The 23,036-nt window shown below is 31.7% G+C and overlaps 1 protein-coding gene across 1 annotated transcript in view; it reads left to right on the plus strand.

Moving 5' to 3' along the window:
* Nucleotides 1-23,036, plus strand: part of LGMN (legumain) — a 139,887-nt gene that overhangs the window by 53,450 nt on the left and 63,401 nt on the right. The window contains exons 9-10 of the mRNA XM_053697541.1: nucleotides 20,922-21,040; nucleotides 21,708-21,797. Coding sequence (XP_053553516.1) covers nucleotides 20,922-21,040; nucleotides 21,708-21,797 — 209 coding nt within the window. The remainder of the gene's footprint in view (nucleotides 1-20,921; nucleotides 21,041-21,707; nucleotides 21,798-23,036) is intronic.

Here is a 23,036-nt window from a genome sequence, read left to right on the forward strand (position 1 = left end):
ATTCATCCTTGTGGGATATTGTCCTTCCTGACAGGAAGTAGCAAAGAGAGCACCACAGCAGAGCTGTCTATATAGCTCCCCTCTTAACTCCACCCCCCAGTCATTCTCTTTGCTGGCTCTAAGCAGGAAGGGTAAAGAGAAGAGGTGTTAAACTGTTAGTTTTTATTTTATCTTCAATCAAGAGTTTGTTATTTTTAAATGGTACCGGTGTTGTACTATTTACTCTCAGGCAGGACATAGATGAAGATTTCTGCCTGGAGGATGATGATCTTAGCATTTGTAACTAAGGTCCACTGCTGTTCCCACAGAAGCTGAGGAGTACAGGAAAACTTCAGTGTGAGGAACGGTTCTTGCTATACAGCAATGAGGTATGTTCAGTCATTTTTCTGCAGAGACTGTGTTAACTCAGAAAGGCTGCCAGTATCCCCATTAGGGGAAGGGTAAGCAGTAATCCTAGTGTGAAAGAGGCTTTACTAGCTTGCATAAAGGGCTAAGTTTTTTGGGCACTCAGTTTGTTTATGAAAAATTGGGACAAACGTTTGTGTGTTCTGGGAGTAACGTTTTTTTATGTTTATGGGACGTTTGCTTGAGGGGTCATTTGGCTTTTTGGGGTTGTTATAACCCACATGGTTTTCAAACTAGGTTTGTTAGATTTGTGTATGCCCCAGCAACATCGAGTGAGGTGGGCGGGGCCTGTATTTAGTTATACAGACAAGCAGCAAGCAACTTCTCCTGAGGTCCTATTAATCTTCTGAGGGCCTATTCGAAGCTTTAACCCCATATTATCGTTCCTAAGGGCAGATAGGGCCACAGCAGAGCTGTGGCAAGGTGCTTATAGGGGTTTTTAACCGGTTTTAGACAAATTTCAATCCGTTTTTTTCATTTGGGGGTTTATTGCTTATTAACTTGTGGTGCAATCCTTCTAAAGCTTAGTGGGTACACTGTTAAAGTTTCGGAAAAATTGAAGCAATTTTAACCTGTTTTGCAGTTTGTGTATGCCTTTTTTCTCTTAAAGGCACAGTACCGTTTTTGCAAATTGTGTTTTTTTCATTAAATAAAGTGTTTTCCAAGCTTGCTTGCTTTATTACTAGTCTGTTAAACATGTCTGACACTGAGGAAACTCATTGCTCAATTTGTTTAGAAGCCATTGTGGAACCCCCTCTTAGAATATGTCCCACTTGTACTGATATGTCTATAAATTGCAAACAGCATATTTTGACTTATAAAAGTTTGGCATTAGATGATTCTCAGACAGAAGGAAATCAGGTTTTGCCATCTAGTTCTCCCCAAGTGTCACAACCGGTAAAGCCCGCACAAGCGACGCCAAGTACTTCTAGTGCGTCTAATTCTTTCACCTTGCAAGATATGGCTTCAGTTATGAATACTACCCTCACAGAGGTTTTATCTAAACTGCCTGGGTTGCAAGGGAAGCGCAGTAGCTCTGGGTTAAGAACAAATGCTGAGCCTTCTGACGCTTTAGTGGCCGTATCTGATATTCCCTCACAATGTTCTGAAGTAGGGATGAGGGATTTGCTGTCTGAGGGAGAGATTTCTGATTCAGGAAAGATGTTCTTTCAGACAGATTCAGATATGACGGCATTTAAATTTAAGCTAGAACACCTCCGCTTATTGCTCAGGGAAGTTTTAGCGACTATGGATGATTGTGACCCTATTGTAGTTCCATAGAAATTGTGTAAAATGGACAAATATTTAGAGGTTCCTGTTTACACTGATGTTTTTCCGGTCCCTAAGAGGATTTCGGACATTGTTACTAAGGAGTGGGATAGACCAGGTATTCCGTTCTCTCCCCCTCCTGTTTTTAAGAAAATGTTTCCCATTTCTGACACCATAAAGGACTCATGGCAAACGGTCCCTAAGGTGGAGGGAGCTATTTCTACCCTGGCTAAGCGTACAACTATACCTATTGAAGACAGTTGTGCTTTCATTGATCCTATGGATAAAAAATTAGAGGGTCAACTAAAGAAAATTTTTGTTCATCAAGGTTTGCTTCTTCAACCTATAGCGTGCATTGTTCCTGTAACCACTGTGGCTGCCTTTTTGTTTGAGGCTCTAGAAGAGGCTCTTCAGATGGAGACCCCTCTAGATGATATTTTGGACAGAATTAAGGCTCTTAAGTTGGCTAATTCTTTTATTACAGATGCCACTTTTCATCTTGCTAAATTAGCGGCTAAGAATTCAGGTTTTGCCATTTTAGCGCGTAGAGTGTTATGGTCCTGGTCAGCTGAATCTAAGCTTTTGACCATCCCTTTCAAAGGTAAGACCCTATTCGGGCCTGCACTGAAAGAGATCATTTCGGACATCACTGTTGGGAAGGGTCATGCCCTCCCTCAAGATAAGTCGAATAAGACAAGGACCAAACAAAATAATTTTCGTTCCTTTCGAAACTTCAAGGGTGGTCCCGCTTCCGCTTCCCCTGCTGCAAAGCAAGAGGGGAACTTTGCTCAATCCAAACCAACCTGGAGACCTAACCAGGCTTGGAACAAGGGTAAACAGGCCAAAAAGCCTGCTGCTGCCACTAAGACAGCATGAAAGGGTAGCCCCCGATCCGGGACCGGATCTAGTAGGGGGCAGACTCTCTCTCTTTGCTCAGGCCTGGGCAAGAGACGTTCAGGACTCCTAGGCCGTAGAAATTTTAACCCAGGGGTATCTTCTAGATTTCAAAGATTCTCCTCCAAGGGGGAGATTCCATCTTTCTCAATTGTCTGTAAACCAGACAAAAAGAGAGGCGTTCTTACGCTGTGTAGAAGACCTTCTTACCATGGGAGTGATCTGCCCAGTTCCGAAAGCAGAACAGGGGCAAGGTTTCTACTCCAATCTGTTTGTGGTTCCCAAAAAGGAGGGAACCTTCAGACCAATTCTAGATCTCAAGATCCTAAACCAATTCCTAAGAGTTCCATCCTTCAAGATGGAGACCATTCGGACTATCTTACCATTGATCCAGGAGGGTCAATATATGACCACCGTGGACTTAAAGGATGCGTATCTACACATTCCTATCCACAAAGATCATCACCAGTTCCTCAGGTTCGCCTTTCTGGACAAGCATTATCAGTTTGTGGCTCTTCCTTTTGGGTTGGCCACGGCGCCACAAATCTTCACAAAGGTGCTAGGGTCCCTTCTGGCGGTTCTAAGGCCACGGGGCATAGCAGTGGCGCCTTATCTAGACAACATTCTAATTCAAGCGTCGACCTTCCAACTAGCCAAGTCTCACACGGACTTAGTGTTGGCCTTTCTAAGATCTCACGGGTGGAAGGTGAACGTAAAAAAGAGTTCTCTTTCCCCCCTCACAAGAATTTCATTTCTAGGGACTCTGATAGACTCAGTGGACATGAAAATATTTCTGACGGAGGTCAGAAAATCAAAGATTTTGTCCACCTGCCGAGCTCTTCACTCCATTCCGCGGCTGTCAGTGGCTCAGTGTATGGAGGTAATCGGTCTAATGGTAGCGGCCATGAACATAGTTCCGTTTGCTCGCTTGCATCTCAGACCACTGCAACTATGCATGTTCAAACAGTGGAATGGGGATTATGCAGATTTATCTCCTCAGATAAATCTGGATCAAGAGACCAGAGAATCTCTTCTTTGGTGGTTGTCACAGGATCATCTGTCCCAGGGAATGTGTTTCCGCAGGCCAGAATGGGTTATTGTGATGACAGACGCCAGCCTTCTGGGCTGGGGTGCAGTCTGGAATTCCCTGAAAGCTCAGGGTTTGTGGACTCGGGAGGAGGCTCTCCTACCGATAAATATTCTGGAATTAAGAGCGATATTCAATGCTCTCCAGGCATGGCCTCAGCTGGCTTCGGCCAGATTCATCAGGTTACAGTCGGACAACATCACGACTGTGGCTTATATCAATCATCAGGGCGGAACAAAGAGTTCCTTAGCGATGATAGAGGTCTCAAGGATAATGCAATGGGCAGAGGCTCACTCTTGCCATCTGTCAGCGATCTATATCCCAGGTGTAGAGAACTGGGAGGCAGATTTTCTAAGTCGTCAGACTTTTCATCCGGGGGAGTGGGAACTCCATCCTGGGGTGTTTGCTCAGCTGGTTCGGCTATGGGGCACACCAGAATTGGATCTGATGGCGTTTCGTCAGAACGCCAAACTTCCTCTTTATGGCTCCAGGTCAAGGGATCCTCAGGCTGTACTGATAGATGCTCTAGCAGTGCTCTGGTCGTTCAACCTGGCTTATGTGTTTCCACCTTTCCCTCTCCTTCCACGTCTGATTGCCAGAATCAAACAGGAGAGAGCATCAGTGATTTTGATAGTGCCTGCGTGGCCACGCAGGACTTGGTATGCAGACCTGGTGGACATGTCATCTCTTCCACCATGGTCTCTGCCATTGAGACAGGACCTTCTGATTCAAGGTCCATTCAAGCATCCAAATCTAATTTCTCTGCAACTGACTGCTTGGAGATTGAACGCTTGATTCTATCAAAGCGGGGTTTCTCTGAGTCAGTCATAAATACCTTGATTCAGGCTCGAAAGCCTGTTACCAGGAAAATCTATCATAAGATATGGCGTAAATATCTTTTTTGGTGCGAATCCAAAGGCTTCTCCTGGAGTAAAATCAGGATTCCTAGGATTTTGTCTTTTCTCCAAGAAGGATTGGAGAAAGGATTGTCAGCTAGTTCCCTAAAGGGACAGATATCTGCTCTGTCTATTTTGTTGCACAAGCGTCTGGCAGATGTTCCAGACGTTCGGGCTATTTGTCAGGCTTTAGCTAGAATTAAGCCTGTGTTTAAACCTGTTGCTCCGCCATGGAGTCTAAATTTAGTTCTTAGAGTTCTTCAGGGGGTTCCGTTTGAACCCATGCATTCCATAGATATTAAGCTTTTATCTTGGAAAGTTTTGTTCCTAGTTGCTATCTCTTCAGCTCGAAGAGTTTCTGAACTATCTGCATTACAATGTGACTCACCTTATCTTGTGTTCCATGCTGATACCATGCGTACCAAGCCTGGGTTCCTACCTAAGGTTGTTACTAACAGGAATATCAATCAGGAAATTGTTGTTCCTTCTCTGTGTCCTAATCCTTCTTGTAAGAAGGAACGTCTGTTGCACAACTTGGACGTGGTTCGTGCTTTGAAATTTTACTTGCAGGCAACCAAAGATTTTCGTCAAACATCTTCTTTGTTTGTTGTCTATTCTGGAAAGCATAGGGGTCAAAAGGCTACCGCGACTTCTCTTTCCTTTTGGCTGAAAAGCATCATCCGTTTGACTTATGAGACTGCTGGACAACAGCCTCCTGAAAGGATTACAGCTCATTCTACTAGAGCGGTAGCTTCCACATGGGCTTTTAAAAATGATGCTTCTGTTGAACAGATTTGTAAGGCTGCAACTTGGTTTTGCCTTCCGTTTAGGTTTCTGTCTTGTCCCTCCCTTCATCCGTGTCCTAAATCTTTGGTATTGGTATCCCACAAGTAAGGATGAATCCGTGGACTCGGTACATCATGCAAAAGAAAACAAAATTTATGCTTACCTGATAAATTTCTTTATTTTGCGATGTACCGAGTCCACGGCCCGCCCTGTCTATTCAAGACAGATAGTATTTTTTTATGTAACTTCAGTCACCTCTGCACCTTATAGTTTCTCCTTTTCTTCCTTGGCCTTCGGTCGAATGACTGGGGGGTGGAGTTAAGGGGGGAGCTATATAGACAGCTCTGCTGTGGTGCTCTCTTTGCTTCTTCCTGTCAGGAAGGACAATATCCCACAAGTAAGGATGAATCCGTGGACTTGGTACATCGCAAAAGAAAGAACTTTATCAGGTAAGCATAAATTTTGTTTTATCAAAGTCTGGCGGACCTGATACGCTCTCCATATTCAGCATTGCACCAGCAGCTCACAAGAGCTGCTGGTGCAACGCCGCCCCCTGCCGCCAGCAGGGGGGTGTCAATCAACCTGATCATACTCGATCGGGTTGAATTGCGGCGATGTCTGTCTGCCTGCTCAGAAACTGGTGTTTCTGGCGAGCCTGCAGGCTCGCCAGAAAAACAGGGGCTCAAGCTCTATCCGGAGCTTGATAGATATGCCCCAGAGTGAGAGACTGAGAGATATAAACACAGAGCGAGAGACTGAGAGATATACACACAGAGCGAGAGACTGAGAGATATATACAGAGAGAGACTGAGAGATATACACACACATAGAGACTGAGAGAGATATATACAGAGAGAGAGAGATTGACAGATATACACAGAGAGAGAGAGAGAGACTGAGGGATATACAGAGAGAGACTGAGAGATATACACAGAAAGAGAGAGAGACTGGGAGATATATACACACAGAGAAAGAATGAGACATATATATACACAGAGAGAGATACTGATAGATATACAGAGAGAGAAAGAGACAGAGATATACAGAGAGAGAGAAAGAGGCTGAGATATATATACACAAAGAGAAAGACTGAGAGATATACAAAGAGAGAGAGACTGTGAGATATATATACAGTGGGGCAAAAAAGTAACTAGTCAGCCACCAATTGTGCAAGTTTTCCCACTTAAGAAGATGAGAGAGGCCTGTAATTTTCATCATAGGTATACTTCAACTATGAGAGACAAAATGTGGAAACAAATCCAGACAATCACATTCTCTGATTTGGAAATAATTTATTTGCATATTATGGTGGAAAATAAGTATTTGGTCACCTACAAACAAGCAAGATTTCTGGCTCTCACAGACCTGTATCTTCTTCTTTAAGAGGCTCCTCTGTCCTCCACTCATTACCTGTATTAATGGCACCTGTTTGAACTTGTTATCAGTATAAAAGACACCTGTCCACAACCTCAAACAGTCACACTCCAAACTCCACTATGGTGAAGACCAAAGAGCTGTCGAAGGACACCAGAAACAAAATTGTAGACCTGCACCAGGCTGGGAAGACTGAATCTGCAATAGGCAAGCAGCTTGGTGTGAAGAAATCAACTGTGGGAGCAGTAATTAGAAAATGGAAGACATACAAGACCACTGATAATCTCCCTTGATCTGGGGCTTCACGCAAGATCTCACCCCGTGGGGTCAAAATAATCACAAGAACAGTGAGCAAACATCCCAGAACCACACGGGGGGACATAGTGAATGACCTGCAGAGAGCTGGGACCATAGTTACAAAGGCTACCATCAGTAACACACTACGCCGCCAGGGACTCAGATCCTGCAGTGCCAGACGTGTCCCCCTGCTTAAGCCAGTACATGTCCAGGCCCGTCTGAAGTATGCTAGAGAGCATTTGGATGATCCAGAAGCGGATTGGGAGAATGTCATATGGTCAGATGAAACCAAAGTAGAACTGTTTGGTAGAAACACAACTCGTCGTGTTTGGAGGAGAGAGAATGCTGAGTTTCAACCAAAGAACACCATACCTACTGTGAAGCATGGGGGTGGCAACATCATGCTTTGGGGCTGTTTCTCTGCAAAGGGAACAGGACGACTGATCCGTGTATATGAAAGAATGAATGGGGCCATGTATCGTGAGATTTTGAGTGCAAACCTCCTTCCATCAGCAAGGGCATTGAAGATGAAACATGGCTGGGTATTTCAGCATGACAATGATCCCAAACACACCGCCCGGGCAACGAAGGAGTGGCTTCGTAAGAAGCATTTCAAGGTCCTGGAGTGTCCAGAGTCTCCAGATCTCAACCCCATAGAAAACCTTTGGAGGGAGTTGAAAGTCTGTGTTGCCCGGCGACAGTCCCAAAACATCACTGCTCTAGAGGAGATCTGCATGCAGGAATGGGCCAACATACCAGCAACAGTGTGTGACAACCTTGTGAAGACTTACAGAAAACGTTTGACCTCTGTCATTGCCAACAAAGGATATATATCAAAGTATTGAGATGAACTTTTGTTATTGACCAAATACTTATATTCCACCATAATTTGCAAATAAATTCTTTCCAAATCAGACAATGTGCTTGTCTGGATTTGTTTCCACATTTTGTCTCTGATAGTTGAGGTATACCTATGATGAAAATTACAGGCCTCTCTCATCTACTTAAGTGGGAGAACTTGCACAATTGGTGGCTGACTAAATACTTTTTTGCCCCACTGTATATGTATATATATATATATATATATATATATAGAGAGAGAGAGAGAGAGAGAGAGAGAGAGAGAGAGATACACAGAGAGAGAGAGAGAGAGACTGAGAGATATATACACAGGGAGAGGGGGACTGAGAGATATTTCTACACACAGATTAGACTAGGGCACTATAAAGGCATGCTCCTCTCATATTTATAAATAAATTGGGATATTATTGCCTCCTTTAATATATCACACAAAATGAGGAGTGGTGCTAGTATTCATTTAACTTGCAGAGAAAAAATTTGGAACAAGGTTCCACAAAGGAATACTATATTAGCACTCTATGCCCCGACAGGCAGGAACTCAAAGGATAAAATATAACTTTTATTAAACCTTTAAAAGATGGGCAACAACGAACATCTTAAAATCTTTATCTGATATTCAGTTATTGTTCTCTTAATGTCTCCTGGTATCAATTGTACCGCCTTTTAATTCTATGTGTGCTATAACAGAGACACTACAGGACTGAGAGATATATACACACAGAGAGAGAGACAGAGATATACAGATAGAGGGACTGAGAGATATATACACACACATAGAGACTGAAATATATATACACGGAGAGAGAGAGACAGAGAGATATACACACAGAGAGAGAGACTGAGAGAACTGCTGGTGCAATGATAAATGCTGAGAGCATATGCTGTCGGCATTTATCGATGTGCAGCGGACATAATCCGCAATATCGGATCATGTCCGCTCGCAGGATCATAAATAGGCCCCATAGAGTTCCATGTAGCCTAGTTTTTATGCCGTCAGCCACACAAACCAAAGCTTGTGTAACCCAGATCACAGCAATACATAAATTTATGTATGTACACGAATGTCTACGTATATATTTATGCATTTATATGTATAGTCATACATATATACACATATGAATACATATATACACATATACACACATGAATACATAAATACATATATACACATATGAATATATAAATACATATGTACACATAAATACATATGTACACATATGAATACATAAATACACATATGAATACATAAATAAATATATACACATATGAATACATAAATACATATATACACATATGAATACATAAATATATATGTACACATATGAATACATAAATATATATATATACACATATGAATACATAAATACATATGTACACAAATGAATACATAAATACATATTTACACATATGAATACATAAATACACATATGAATACATATATACACATATGAATACATAAATACATATGTACACATATGAATACATAAATACATATCTACACATATGAATACATATGTACACATATGAATACATAAATACATATATACACATATGAATACATAAATACATACACATATGAATACATAAATACATATGTACACATATGAATACATAAATACATATATACACATATGAATACATAAATACATATATAAACATATAAATTCATAAATACATATATACACATATGAATACATAAATACATATATACACATATGAATACATATATACACATATGAATACATAAATACATATATACACATATAAATACATATATACACATATGAATACATAAATACATATATACACATATGAATACATAAATACATATATACACATATGAATACATAAATACATATATACACATATAAATACATAAATACATATATACAGATATGAATACATAAATACATATATACACATATGAATACATAAATACATATATATAAACATATGAATACATAAATACATATATACACATATAAATACATAAATACATATATACACATATGAATACATAAATACATATATACACATATGAATACATAAATACATATATACACATATGAATACATATATACACATATGAATACATAAATACATATATACACATATGAATACATAAATACATATATACACATATGAATACATAAATACATATATACACATATGAATACATAAATACATATATAAACATATAAATACATAAATACATATATACACATATGAATACATAAATACATATATACACATATGAATACATAAATACATATATACACATATGAATACATAAATACATATATACACATATGAATACATAAATACATATATACACATATGAATACATAAATACATATATACACATATGAATACATATATACACATATGAATACATAAATACATATATACACATATAAATACATATATACACATATGAATACATAAATACATATATACACATATGAATACATAAATACATATATACACATATGAATACATAAATACATATATACACATATGAATACATATATACACATATGAATACATAAATACATATATACACATATAAATACATATATACACATATGAATACATAAATACATATATACACATATGAATACATAAATACATATATACACATATGAATACATAAATACATATATACACATATGAATACATGAATACATATATAAACATATAAATTCATAAATACATATATACACATATGAATACATAAATACATATATACACATATGAATACATAAATACATATATACACATATGAATACATATATACACATATGAATACATAAATACATATATACACATATAAATACATATATACACATATGAATACATAAATACATATATACACATATAAATACATATATACACATATGAATACATAAATACATATATACACATATGAATACATAAATACATATATACACATATGAATACATATATACACATATGAATACATAAATACATATATACACATATAAATACATATATATACATATGAATACATAAATACAGATATACACATATGAATACATAAATACATATGTACACATATGAATACATAAATACATATATACACATATGAATACATAAATACATATATACACATATGAATACATAAATACATATATACACATATGAATACATAAATACATATATACACATATGAATACATAAATACATATATAAACATATAAATACATAAATACATATATACACATATGAATACATAAATACATATATACACATATGAATACATAAATACATATATACACATATGAATACATAAATACATATATACACATATGAATACATATATACACATATGAATACATAAATACATATATACACATATGAATAGATAAATACATATATACACATATGAATACATAAATACATATATACACATATGAATACATAAATACATATATAAACATATAAATACATAAATATATATACACACATATGAATACATAAATACATATATACACATATGAATACATAAATACATATATACACATATGAATACATAAATACATATATACACATATGAATACATATATACACATATGAATACATAAATACATATATACACATATGAATACATAAATACATATATACACATATGAATACATATATACATATATACACATATGAATACATATATACACATATAAATACATAAATACATATATACACATATGAATACATATATACACATATGAATACATAAATACATATATACACATATGAATACATAAATACATATATACACATATGAATACATAAATACATATATACACATATGAATACATAAATACATATATACACATATGAATACATATATACACATATGAATACATGAATACATATATACACATATGAATACATGAATACATATATACACATATGAATACATAAATACATATATACACATATGAATACATAAATACATATATACACATATGAATACATAAATACATATATACACATATGAATACATATATACACATATGAATACATAAATACATATATACACATATGAATACATATATACACATATGAATACATATATACACATATGAATACATGAATACATATATACACATATGAATACATAAATACATATATACACATATGAATACATAAATATTTTAAGAGATAGAAATATGAATAAATGTGTCCCAATGTAAAAGTACTTTCAGGCCATATTTTTCTAAACTATTACTTTTTAATGCAATAAAATGTATATTTAATTTTCATCAGACAGTGTTAATGTGAGTGTTACTCTTCAATGTATTTTTGAACTGTTTTGTGCAACCTTTTAGGTTCACGCTTTGGTTAACACCAGCTTTTCAGAAGCGAGAGAGAGATACACAGAGAGAGAGAGAGAGACTGAGAGATATATACACAGGGAGAGGGGGACTGAGAGATATTTCTACACACAGATTAGACTAGGGCACTATAAAGGCATGCTCCTCTCATATTTATAAATAAATTGGGATATTATTGCCTCCTTTAATATATCACACAAAATGAGGAGTGGTGCTAGTATTCATTTAACTTGCAGAGAAAAAATTTGGAACAAGGTTCCACAAAGGAATACTATATTAGCACTCTATGCCCCGACAGGCAGGAACTCAAAGGATAAAATATAACTTTTATTAAACCTTTAAAAGATGGGCAACAACGAACATCTTAAAATCTTTATCTGATATTCAGTTATTGTTCTCTTAATGTCTCCTGGTATCAATTGTACCGCCTTTTAATTCTATGTGTGCTATAACAGAGACACTACAGGACTGAGAGATATATACACACAGAGAGAGAGACAGAGATATACAGATAGAGGGACTGAGAGATATATACACACACATAGAGACTGAAATATATATACACGGAGAGAGAGAGACAGAGAGATATACACACAGAGAGAGAGACTGAGAGAACTGCTGGTGCAATGATAAATGCTGAGAGCATATGCTGTCGGCATTTATCGATGTGCAGCGGACATAATCCGCAATATCGGATCATGTCCGCTCGCAGGATCATAAATAGGCCCCATAGAGTTCCATGTAGCCTAGTTTTTATGCCGTCAGCCACACAAACCAAAGCTTGTGTAACCCAGATCACAGCAATACATAAATTTATGTATGTACACGAATGTCTACGTATATATTTATGCATTTATATGTATAGTCATACATATATACACATATGAATACATATATACACATATACACACATGAATACATAAATACATATATACACATATGAATATATAAATACATATGTACACATATGAATACATAAATACATATGTACACATAAATACATATGTACACATATGAATACATAAATACACATATGAATACATAAATAAATATATACACATATGAATACATAAATACATATATACACATATGAATACATAAATATATATGTACACATATGAATACATAAATATATATATACACATATGAATACATAAATACATATGTACACAAATGAATACATAAATACATATTTACACATATGAATACATAAATACACATATGAATACATATATACACATATGAATACATAAATACATATGTACACATATGAATACATAAATACATATCTACACATATGAATACATAAATACATATGTACACATATGAATACATAAATACATATATACACATATGAATACATAAATACATACACATATGAATACATAAATACATATGTACACATATGAATACATAAATACATATATACACATATGAATACATAAATACATATATAAACATATAAATTCATAAATACATATATACACATATGAATACATAAATACATATATACACATATGAATACATATATACACATATGAATACATAAATACATATATACACATATAAATACATATATACACATATGAATACATAAATACATATATACACATATGAATACATAAATACATATATACACATATGAATACATAAATACATATATACACATATAAATACATAAATACATATATACAGATATGAATACATAAATACATATATACACATATGAATACATAAATACATATATATAAACATATGAATACATAAATACATATATACACATATAAATACATAAATACATATATACACATATGAATACATAAATACATATATACACATATGAATACATAAATACATATATACACATATGAATACATATATACACATATGAATACATAAATACATATATACACATATGAATACATAAATTCATATATACACATATGAATACATAAATACATATATACACATATGAATACATAAATACATATATAAACATATAAATACATAAATACATATATACACATATGAATACATAAATACATAAATACACATATGAATACATAAATACATATATACACATATGAATACATAAATACATATATACACATATGAATACATAAATACATATATACACATATGAATACATAAATACATATATACACATATGAATACATATATACACATATGAATACATAAATACATATATACACATATAAATACATATATACACATATGAATACATAAATACATATATACACATATGAATACATAAATACATATATACACATATGAATACATAAATACATATATACACATATGAATACATATATACACATATGAATACATAAATACATATATACACATATAAATACATATATACACATATGAATACATAAATACATATATACACATATGAATACATAAATACATATATACACATATGAATACATAAATACATATATACACATATGAATACATGAATACATATATAAACATATAAATTCATAAATACATATATACACATATGAATACATAAATACATATATACACATATGAATACATAAATACATATATACACATATGAATACATATATACACATATGAATACATAAATACATATATACACATATAAATACATATATACACATATGAATACATAAATACATATATACACATATAAATACATATATACACATATGAATACATAAATACATATATACACATATGAATACATAAATACATATATACACATATGAATACATATATACACATATGAATACATAAATACATATATACACATATAAATACATATATATACATATGAATACATAAATACAGATATACACATATGAATACATAAATACATATGTACACATATGAATACATAAATACATATATACACATATGAATACATAAATACATATATACACATATGAATACATAAATACATATATACACATATGAATACATAAATACATATATACACATATGAATACATAAATACATATATAAACATATAAATACATAAATACATATATACACATATGAATACATAAATACATATATACACATATGAATACATAAATACATATATACACATATGAATACATAAATACATATATACACATATGAATACATATATACACATATGAATACATAAATACATATATACACATATGAATAGATAAATACATATATACACATATGAATACATAAATACATATATACACATATGAATACATAAATACATATATAAACATATAAATACATAAATATATATACACACATATGAATACATAAATACATATATACACATATGAATACATAAATACATATATACACATATGAATACATAAATACATATATACACATATGAATACATATATACACATATGAATACATAAATACATATATACACATATGAATACATAAATACATATATACACATATGAATACATATATACATATATACACATATGTATACATATATACACATATAAATACATAAATACATATATACACATATGAATACATATATACACATATGAATACATAAATACATATATACACATATGAATACATAAATACATATATACACATATGAATACATAAATACATATATACACATATGAATACATAAATACATATATACACATATGAATACATATATACACATATGAATACATGAATACATATATACACATATGAATACATGAATACATATATACACATATGAATACATAAATACATATATACACATATGAATACATAAATACATATATACACATATGAATACATATATACACATATGAATACATAAATACATATATACACATATGAATACATATATACACATATGAATACATATATACACATATGAATACATGAATACATATATACACATATGAATACATAAATACATATATACACATATGAATACATAAATATTTTAAGAGATAGAAATATGAATAAATGTGTCCCAATGTAAAAGTACTTTCAGGCCATATTTTTCTAAACTATTACTTTTTAATGCAATAAAATGTATATTTAATTTTCATCAGACAGTGTTAATGTGAGTGTTACTCTTCAATGTATTTTTGAACTGTTTTGTGCAACCTTTTAGGTTCACGCTTTGGTTAACACCAGCTTTTCAGAAGCGAGAGAGAGATACACAGAGAGAGAGAGAGAGACTGAGAGATATATACACAGGGAGAGGGGGACTGAGAGATATTTCTACACACAGATTAGACTAGGGCACTATAAAGGCATGCTCCTCTCATATTTATAAATAAATTGGGATATTATTGCCTCCTTTAATATATCACACAAAATGAGGAGTGGTGCTAGTATTCATTTAACTTGCAGAGAAAAAATTTGGAACAAGGTTCCACAAAGGAATACTATATTAGCACTCTATGCCCCGACAGGCAGGAACTCAAAGGATAAAATATAACTTTTATTAAACCTTTAAAAGATGGGCAACAACGAACATCTTAAAATCTTTATCTGATATTCAGTTATTGTTCTCTTAATGTCTCCTGGTATCAATTGTACCGCCTTTTAATTCTATGTGTGCTATAACAGAGACACTACAGGACTGAGAGATATATACACACAGAGAGAGAGACAGAGATATACAGATAGAGGGACTGAGAGATATATACACACACATAGAGACTGAAATATATATACACGGAGAGAGAGAGACAGAGAGATATACACACAGAGAGAGAGACTGAGAGAACTGCTGGTGCAATGATAAATGCTGAGAGCATATGCTGTCGGCATTTATCGATGTGCAGCGGACATAATCCGCAATATCGGATCATGTCCGCTCGCAGGATCATAAATAGGCCCCATAGAGTTCCATGTAGCCTAGTTTTTATGCCGTCAGCCACACAAACCAAAGCTTGTGTAACCCAGATCACAGCAATACATAAATTTATGTATGTACACGAATGTCTACGTATATATTTATGCATTTATATGTATAGTCATACATATATACACATATGAATACATATATACACATATACACACATGAATACATAAATACATATATACACATATGAATATATAAATACATATGTACACATATGAATACATAAATACATATGTACACATAAATACATATGTACACATATGAATACATAAATACACATATGAATACATAAATAAATATATACACATATGAATACATAAATACATATATACACATATGAATACATAAATATATATGTACACATATGAATACATAAATATATATATATACACATATGAATACATAAATACATATGTACACAAATGAATACATAAATACATATTTACACATATGAATACATAAATACACATATGAATACATATATACACATATGAATACATAAATACATATGTACACATATGAATACATAAATACATATCTACACATATGAATACATAAATACATATGTACACATATGAATACATAAATACATATATACACATATGAATACATAAATACATACACATATGAATACATAAATACATATGTACACATATGAATACATAAATACATATATACACATATGAATACATAAATACATATATAAACATATAAATTCATAAATACATATATACACATATGAATACATAAATACATATATACACATATGAATACATATATACACATATGAATACATAAATACATATATACACATATAAATACATATATACACATATGAATACATAAATACATATATACACATATGAATACATAAATACATATATACACATATGAATACATAAATACATATATACACATATAAATACATAAATACATATATACAGATATGAATACATAAATACATATATACACATATGAATACATAAATACATATATATAAACATATGAATACATAAATACATATATACACATATAAATACATAAATACATATATACACATATGAATACATAAATACATATATACACATATGAATACATAAATACATATATACACATATGAATACATATATACACATATGAATACATAAATACATATATACACATATGAATACATAAATTCATATATACACATATGAATACATAAATACATATATACACATATGAATACATAAATACATATATAAACATATAAATACATAAATACATATATACACATATGAATACATAAATACATAAATACACATATGAATACATAAATACATATATACACATATGAATACATAAATACATATATACACATATGAATACATAAATACATATATACACATATGAATACATAAATACATATATACACATATGAATACATATATACACATATGAATACATAAATACATATATACACATATAAATACATATATACACATATGAATACATAAATACATATATACACATATGAATACATAAATACATATATACACATATGAATACATAAATACATATATACACATATGAATACATATATACACATATGAATACATAAATACATATATACACATATAAATACATATATACACATATGAATACATAAATACATATATACACATATAAATACATATATACACATATGAATACATAAATACATATATACACATATGAATACATAAATACATATATACACATATGAATACATATATACACATATGAATACATAAATACATATATACACATATAAATACATATATATACATATGAATACATAAATACAGATATACACATATGAATACATAAATACATATGTACACATATGAATACATAAATACATATATACACATATGAATACATAAATACATATATACACATATGAATACATAAATACATATATACACATATGAATACATAAATACATATATACACATATGAATACATAAATACATATATAAACATATAAATACATATATACACATATGAATACATAAATACATATATACACATATGAATACATAAATACATATATACACATATGAATACATAAATACATATATACACATATGAATACATATATACACATATGAATACATAAATACATATATACACATATGAATAGATAAATACATATATACACATATGAATACATAAATACATATATACACATATGAATACATAAATACATATATAAACATATAAATACATAAATATATATACACACATATGAATACATAAATACATATATACACATATGAATACATAAATACATATATACACATATGAATACATAAATACATATATACACATATGAATACATATATACACATATGAATACATAAATACATATATACACATATGAATACATAAATACATATATACACATATGAATACATATATACATATATACACATATGAATACATATATACACATATAAATACATAAATACATATATACACATATGAATACATATATACACATATGAATACATAAATACATATATACACATATGAATACATAAATACATATATACACATATGAATACATAAATACATATATACACATATGAGTACATAAATACATATATACACATATGAATACATATATACACATATGAATACATGAATACATATATACACATATGAATACATGAATACATATATACACATATGAATACATAAATACATATATACACATATGAATACATAAATACATATATACACATATGAATACATAAATACATATATACACATATGAATACATATATACACATATGAATACATAAATACATATATACACATATGAATACATATATACACATATGAATACATATATACACATATGAATACATGAATACATATATACACATATGAATACATAAATACATATATACACATATGAATACATAAATATTTTAAGAGATAGAAATATGAATAAATGTGTCCCAATGTAAAAGTACTTTCAGGCCATATTTTTCTAAACTATTACTTTTTAATGCAATAAAATGTATATTTAATTTTCATCAGACAGTGTTAATGTGAGTGTTACTCTTCAATGTATTTTTGAACTGTTTTGTGCAACCTTTTAGGTTCACGCTTTGGTTAACACCAGCTTTTCAGAAGCGGTGTTAACCAAAGTGCAAACCGCTATTGCATTTACTCACAACTTGTAATATGAATAAAATTAATTTGCCTAGTTTTTTTTTTAAAGGAGGCAGCTTGTGTACATTTTATAAATAAACATGAAGTTTAATAACTTTATCTCTAAAGCTCTGGATCTTCTTAAATGCAGACTTTAACCCCTTGGCTACCAGTAAGGGTGGTGGTGTGTTGCAGCCCTTTCTGGCAGTGAGGGGTTAAAAAAAGCACTGGAATGTACTATTGCCATTTTACCCCTTTGTTATTTTTGTCATTTTCAGTAAGCACAGAAGATCAGGTATCTGAGATCATGTGATTGTAACTGTTTGTTTTTGTGAAATAAGAAAAAGAACAATTAACAAAACAAAAAGTGCCTATTCTAACAAACCATTTCCTGATCACAGATTGCAGAACTGAAACTAAAGCAAATCTATATATATTAATTATCTCCGGAGTTAGACCTTTATGTTCTATCTTTAAATATTATCATCACACCATGACAAAAAACTTTAGTGACCTTCAGATAAAAAAGTATAAATATGATTCATTTTCACCAAAATAGAAACACACAGCTCTCTTTGTTGTTTCTGGCAGTGTTTTTTAACTCCTTGTATTCTGTCAACTGATAGTATATGCAACAACAGCAGCCAACGCTCACGAATCCTCATATGCTTGTTACTATGATGAGAAAAGGGACACTTACCTGGGAGATCTCTATAGCGTCAGCTGGATGGAAGATTCAGATGCGGTGGGTTTGCATTCTTTGTTTAGCTAGCCTGACTTGTAAGATGAGCATATCAGAGAACTATAACACATTCTTGTGAACAAAAGCACCCATTGCAAACTCACTAGTAAATAAAAATCTCACGCACTGTAAATCACAGTAAGAAGCTTTCTATGTCTGATCCTTCTGTGTTTTATATTGTCTGATTTATTAACATTCTTCTTTCTTTGGTATGGGATCTCTGCTTTGTTCCATCATTGTCCCTAAATAAATATTTTCTTCTCTGTGAGTGATACTTTTATATTCTACCTTCTTTATTGTACCTCCCTGCATTCTGCAGGCTTTGGCACCTGACCCATCTTTATTTTGCTTTCTCTTTGCTTAATCCTTTTATATTTTACCATCTCCCTATCTTTTGCCTCTCCATGTTATCATTTGGCCACATTTGTTACACTAGTCTTAAATGTGATAGAGTTGGTGGGATGGGAGAGAATGTAGACGTTTAGCTTTGTATTTAGAGGGGTGTTGTCTAAAAACATATATATATGCTAAGAGGGTACCTGGCAACGAGTAACTGCAAATCTTCAGTGCTTGACAAATTAGAGTAATTTAATAGGAGCCAAACAAATGGATATATAAAGTGCATTTAATACATTTGTTATAATCACCACATTGTATTTTGTTAACACAGGAAGACTTGAACAAAGAGACTATACACAAGCAGTTTGTATTGGTTAAGAAGCACACAAACACCAGCCACGTGATGCAGTATGGAAACAGGGTAAATTATTTTCTAGCTCTTGTATGCCAACCACATTGTATTGCTTCTGTCATTTTTTTATGAGCAGAGTCACCACCTATAAGTCTATAAAACTGTAGGAGATCATAGTTAATATACAACTTCGCCTTTCATTTTACAATGGCATGCATACTGGAAGAAAGTTATATTTTTGCTTATGTTATCTTTCTTTTATAGTCAGTTGTGTGTATTAACCCCTTGGATTAATATAAAAACAATATTGGCAAATCTGCTTGAAATAAAGCTACCAGCTATTCAAAAAGGGGCATAAATAACAGTTGTAGGTTGTTACATATGTGACACTGTGCCAAGCAAATACGTTGTTGCAGGAAATAAATACAAACCTCCGCCAGGTGTATTGTGTGAAATCGCTATAAAAAAACCCAATGCTGACGTGTTTCAGGTCACACAAATCTGTTCCTAATCACCATTTGCTGGGTAACTTCATCGTTACAATAGTAATAGTAAGTAATAATAGGGCAAAAATAGCTAAGACAGCGGCACACACAAACAAAAAATATCTGTGTTTTATGGCACCAGTTCTTCATCATAGCCCCCTGCAACAACAAGTACATATTATTTAAATGTAGCATAAAGGGAGCATAACGTATTTTATGATATAAGAAATCTGAATTACACACTTTCGTGTGGTTTACTAGCAAGGATACAAATGTTTGTATGTTTTTTACACTAATATACAAGCGTTTACTTGATATTCACGTGTAGCTCTGACTTTCCTATTATAGTGCAATAATACTTCCATATATGTTGCAGATTCTGTTAAATAAGCAGAAAAATACCATCATAGCTTGAAGAATAAGTACGCCAATCTTTGGAAAATACACTTGGGAACATTCGGTGTATCTTTTTGATTCTAGGCACGTGCTTCCACCACACAAGGAGGGCATTCTCCCCACTAGTATACTTATCCTGTGTAATGGCACTGAAATATTGTACATTGGTACCATTTGTTAAAAGATGGTTGATATATATCATGAGAAAAGGTAACTGATTTATTTCAGTTCACAATTATTTTTTTTTGTGTGACTGAAAACAATAGTTCCACCAACCAACTTAAAGAGACATGCAACCCAATTGTCATTTATGATTCAGATAGAGCGTAACATTTTAAATAGCTTTCCAGTTTATTTCTGTTATCTAATTTGCTATGTTAAATAGCATACCTAGGTACTCCTGGGAGCTAGTTGCTGATTAGTGACT

This window comes from Bombina bombina, chromosome 1, assembly GCF_027579735.1.
Source record: "Bombina bombina isolate aBomBom1 chromosome 1, aBomBom1.pri, whole genome shotgun sequence".
Taxonomy (NCBI): Eukaryota; Metazoa; Chordata; class Amphibia; order Anura; family Bombinatoridae; genus Bombina; species Bombina bombina.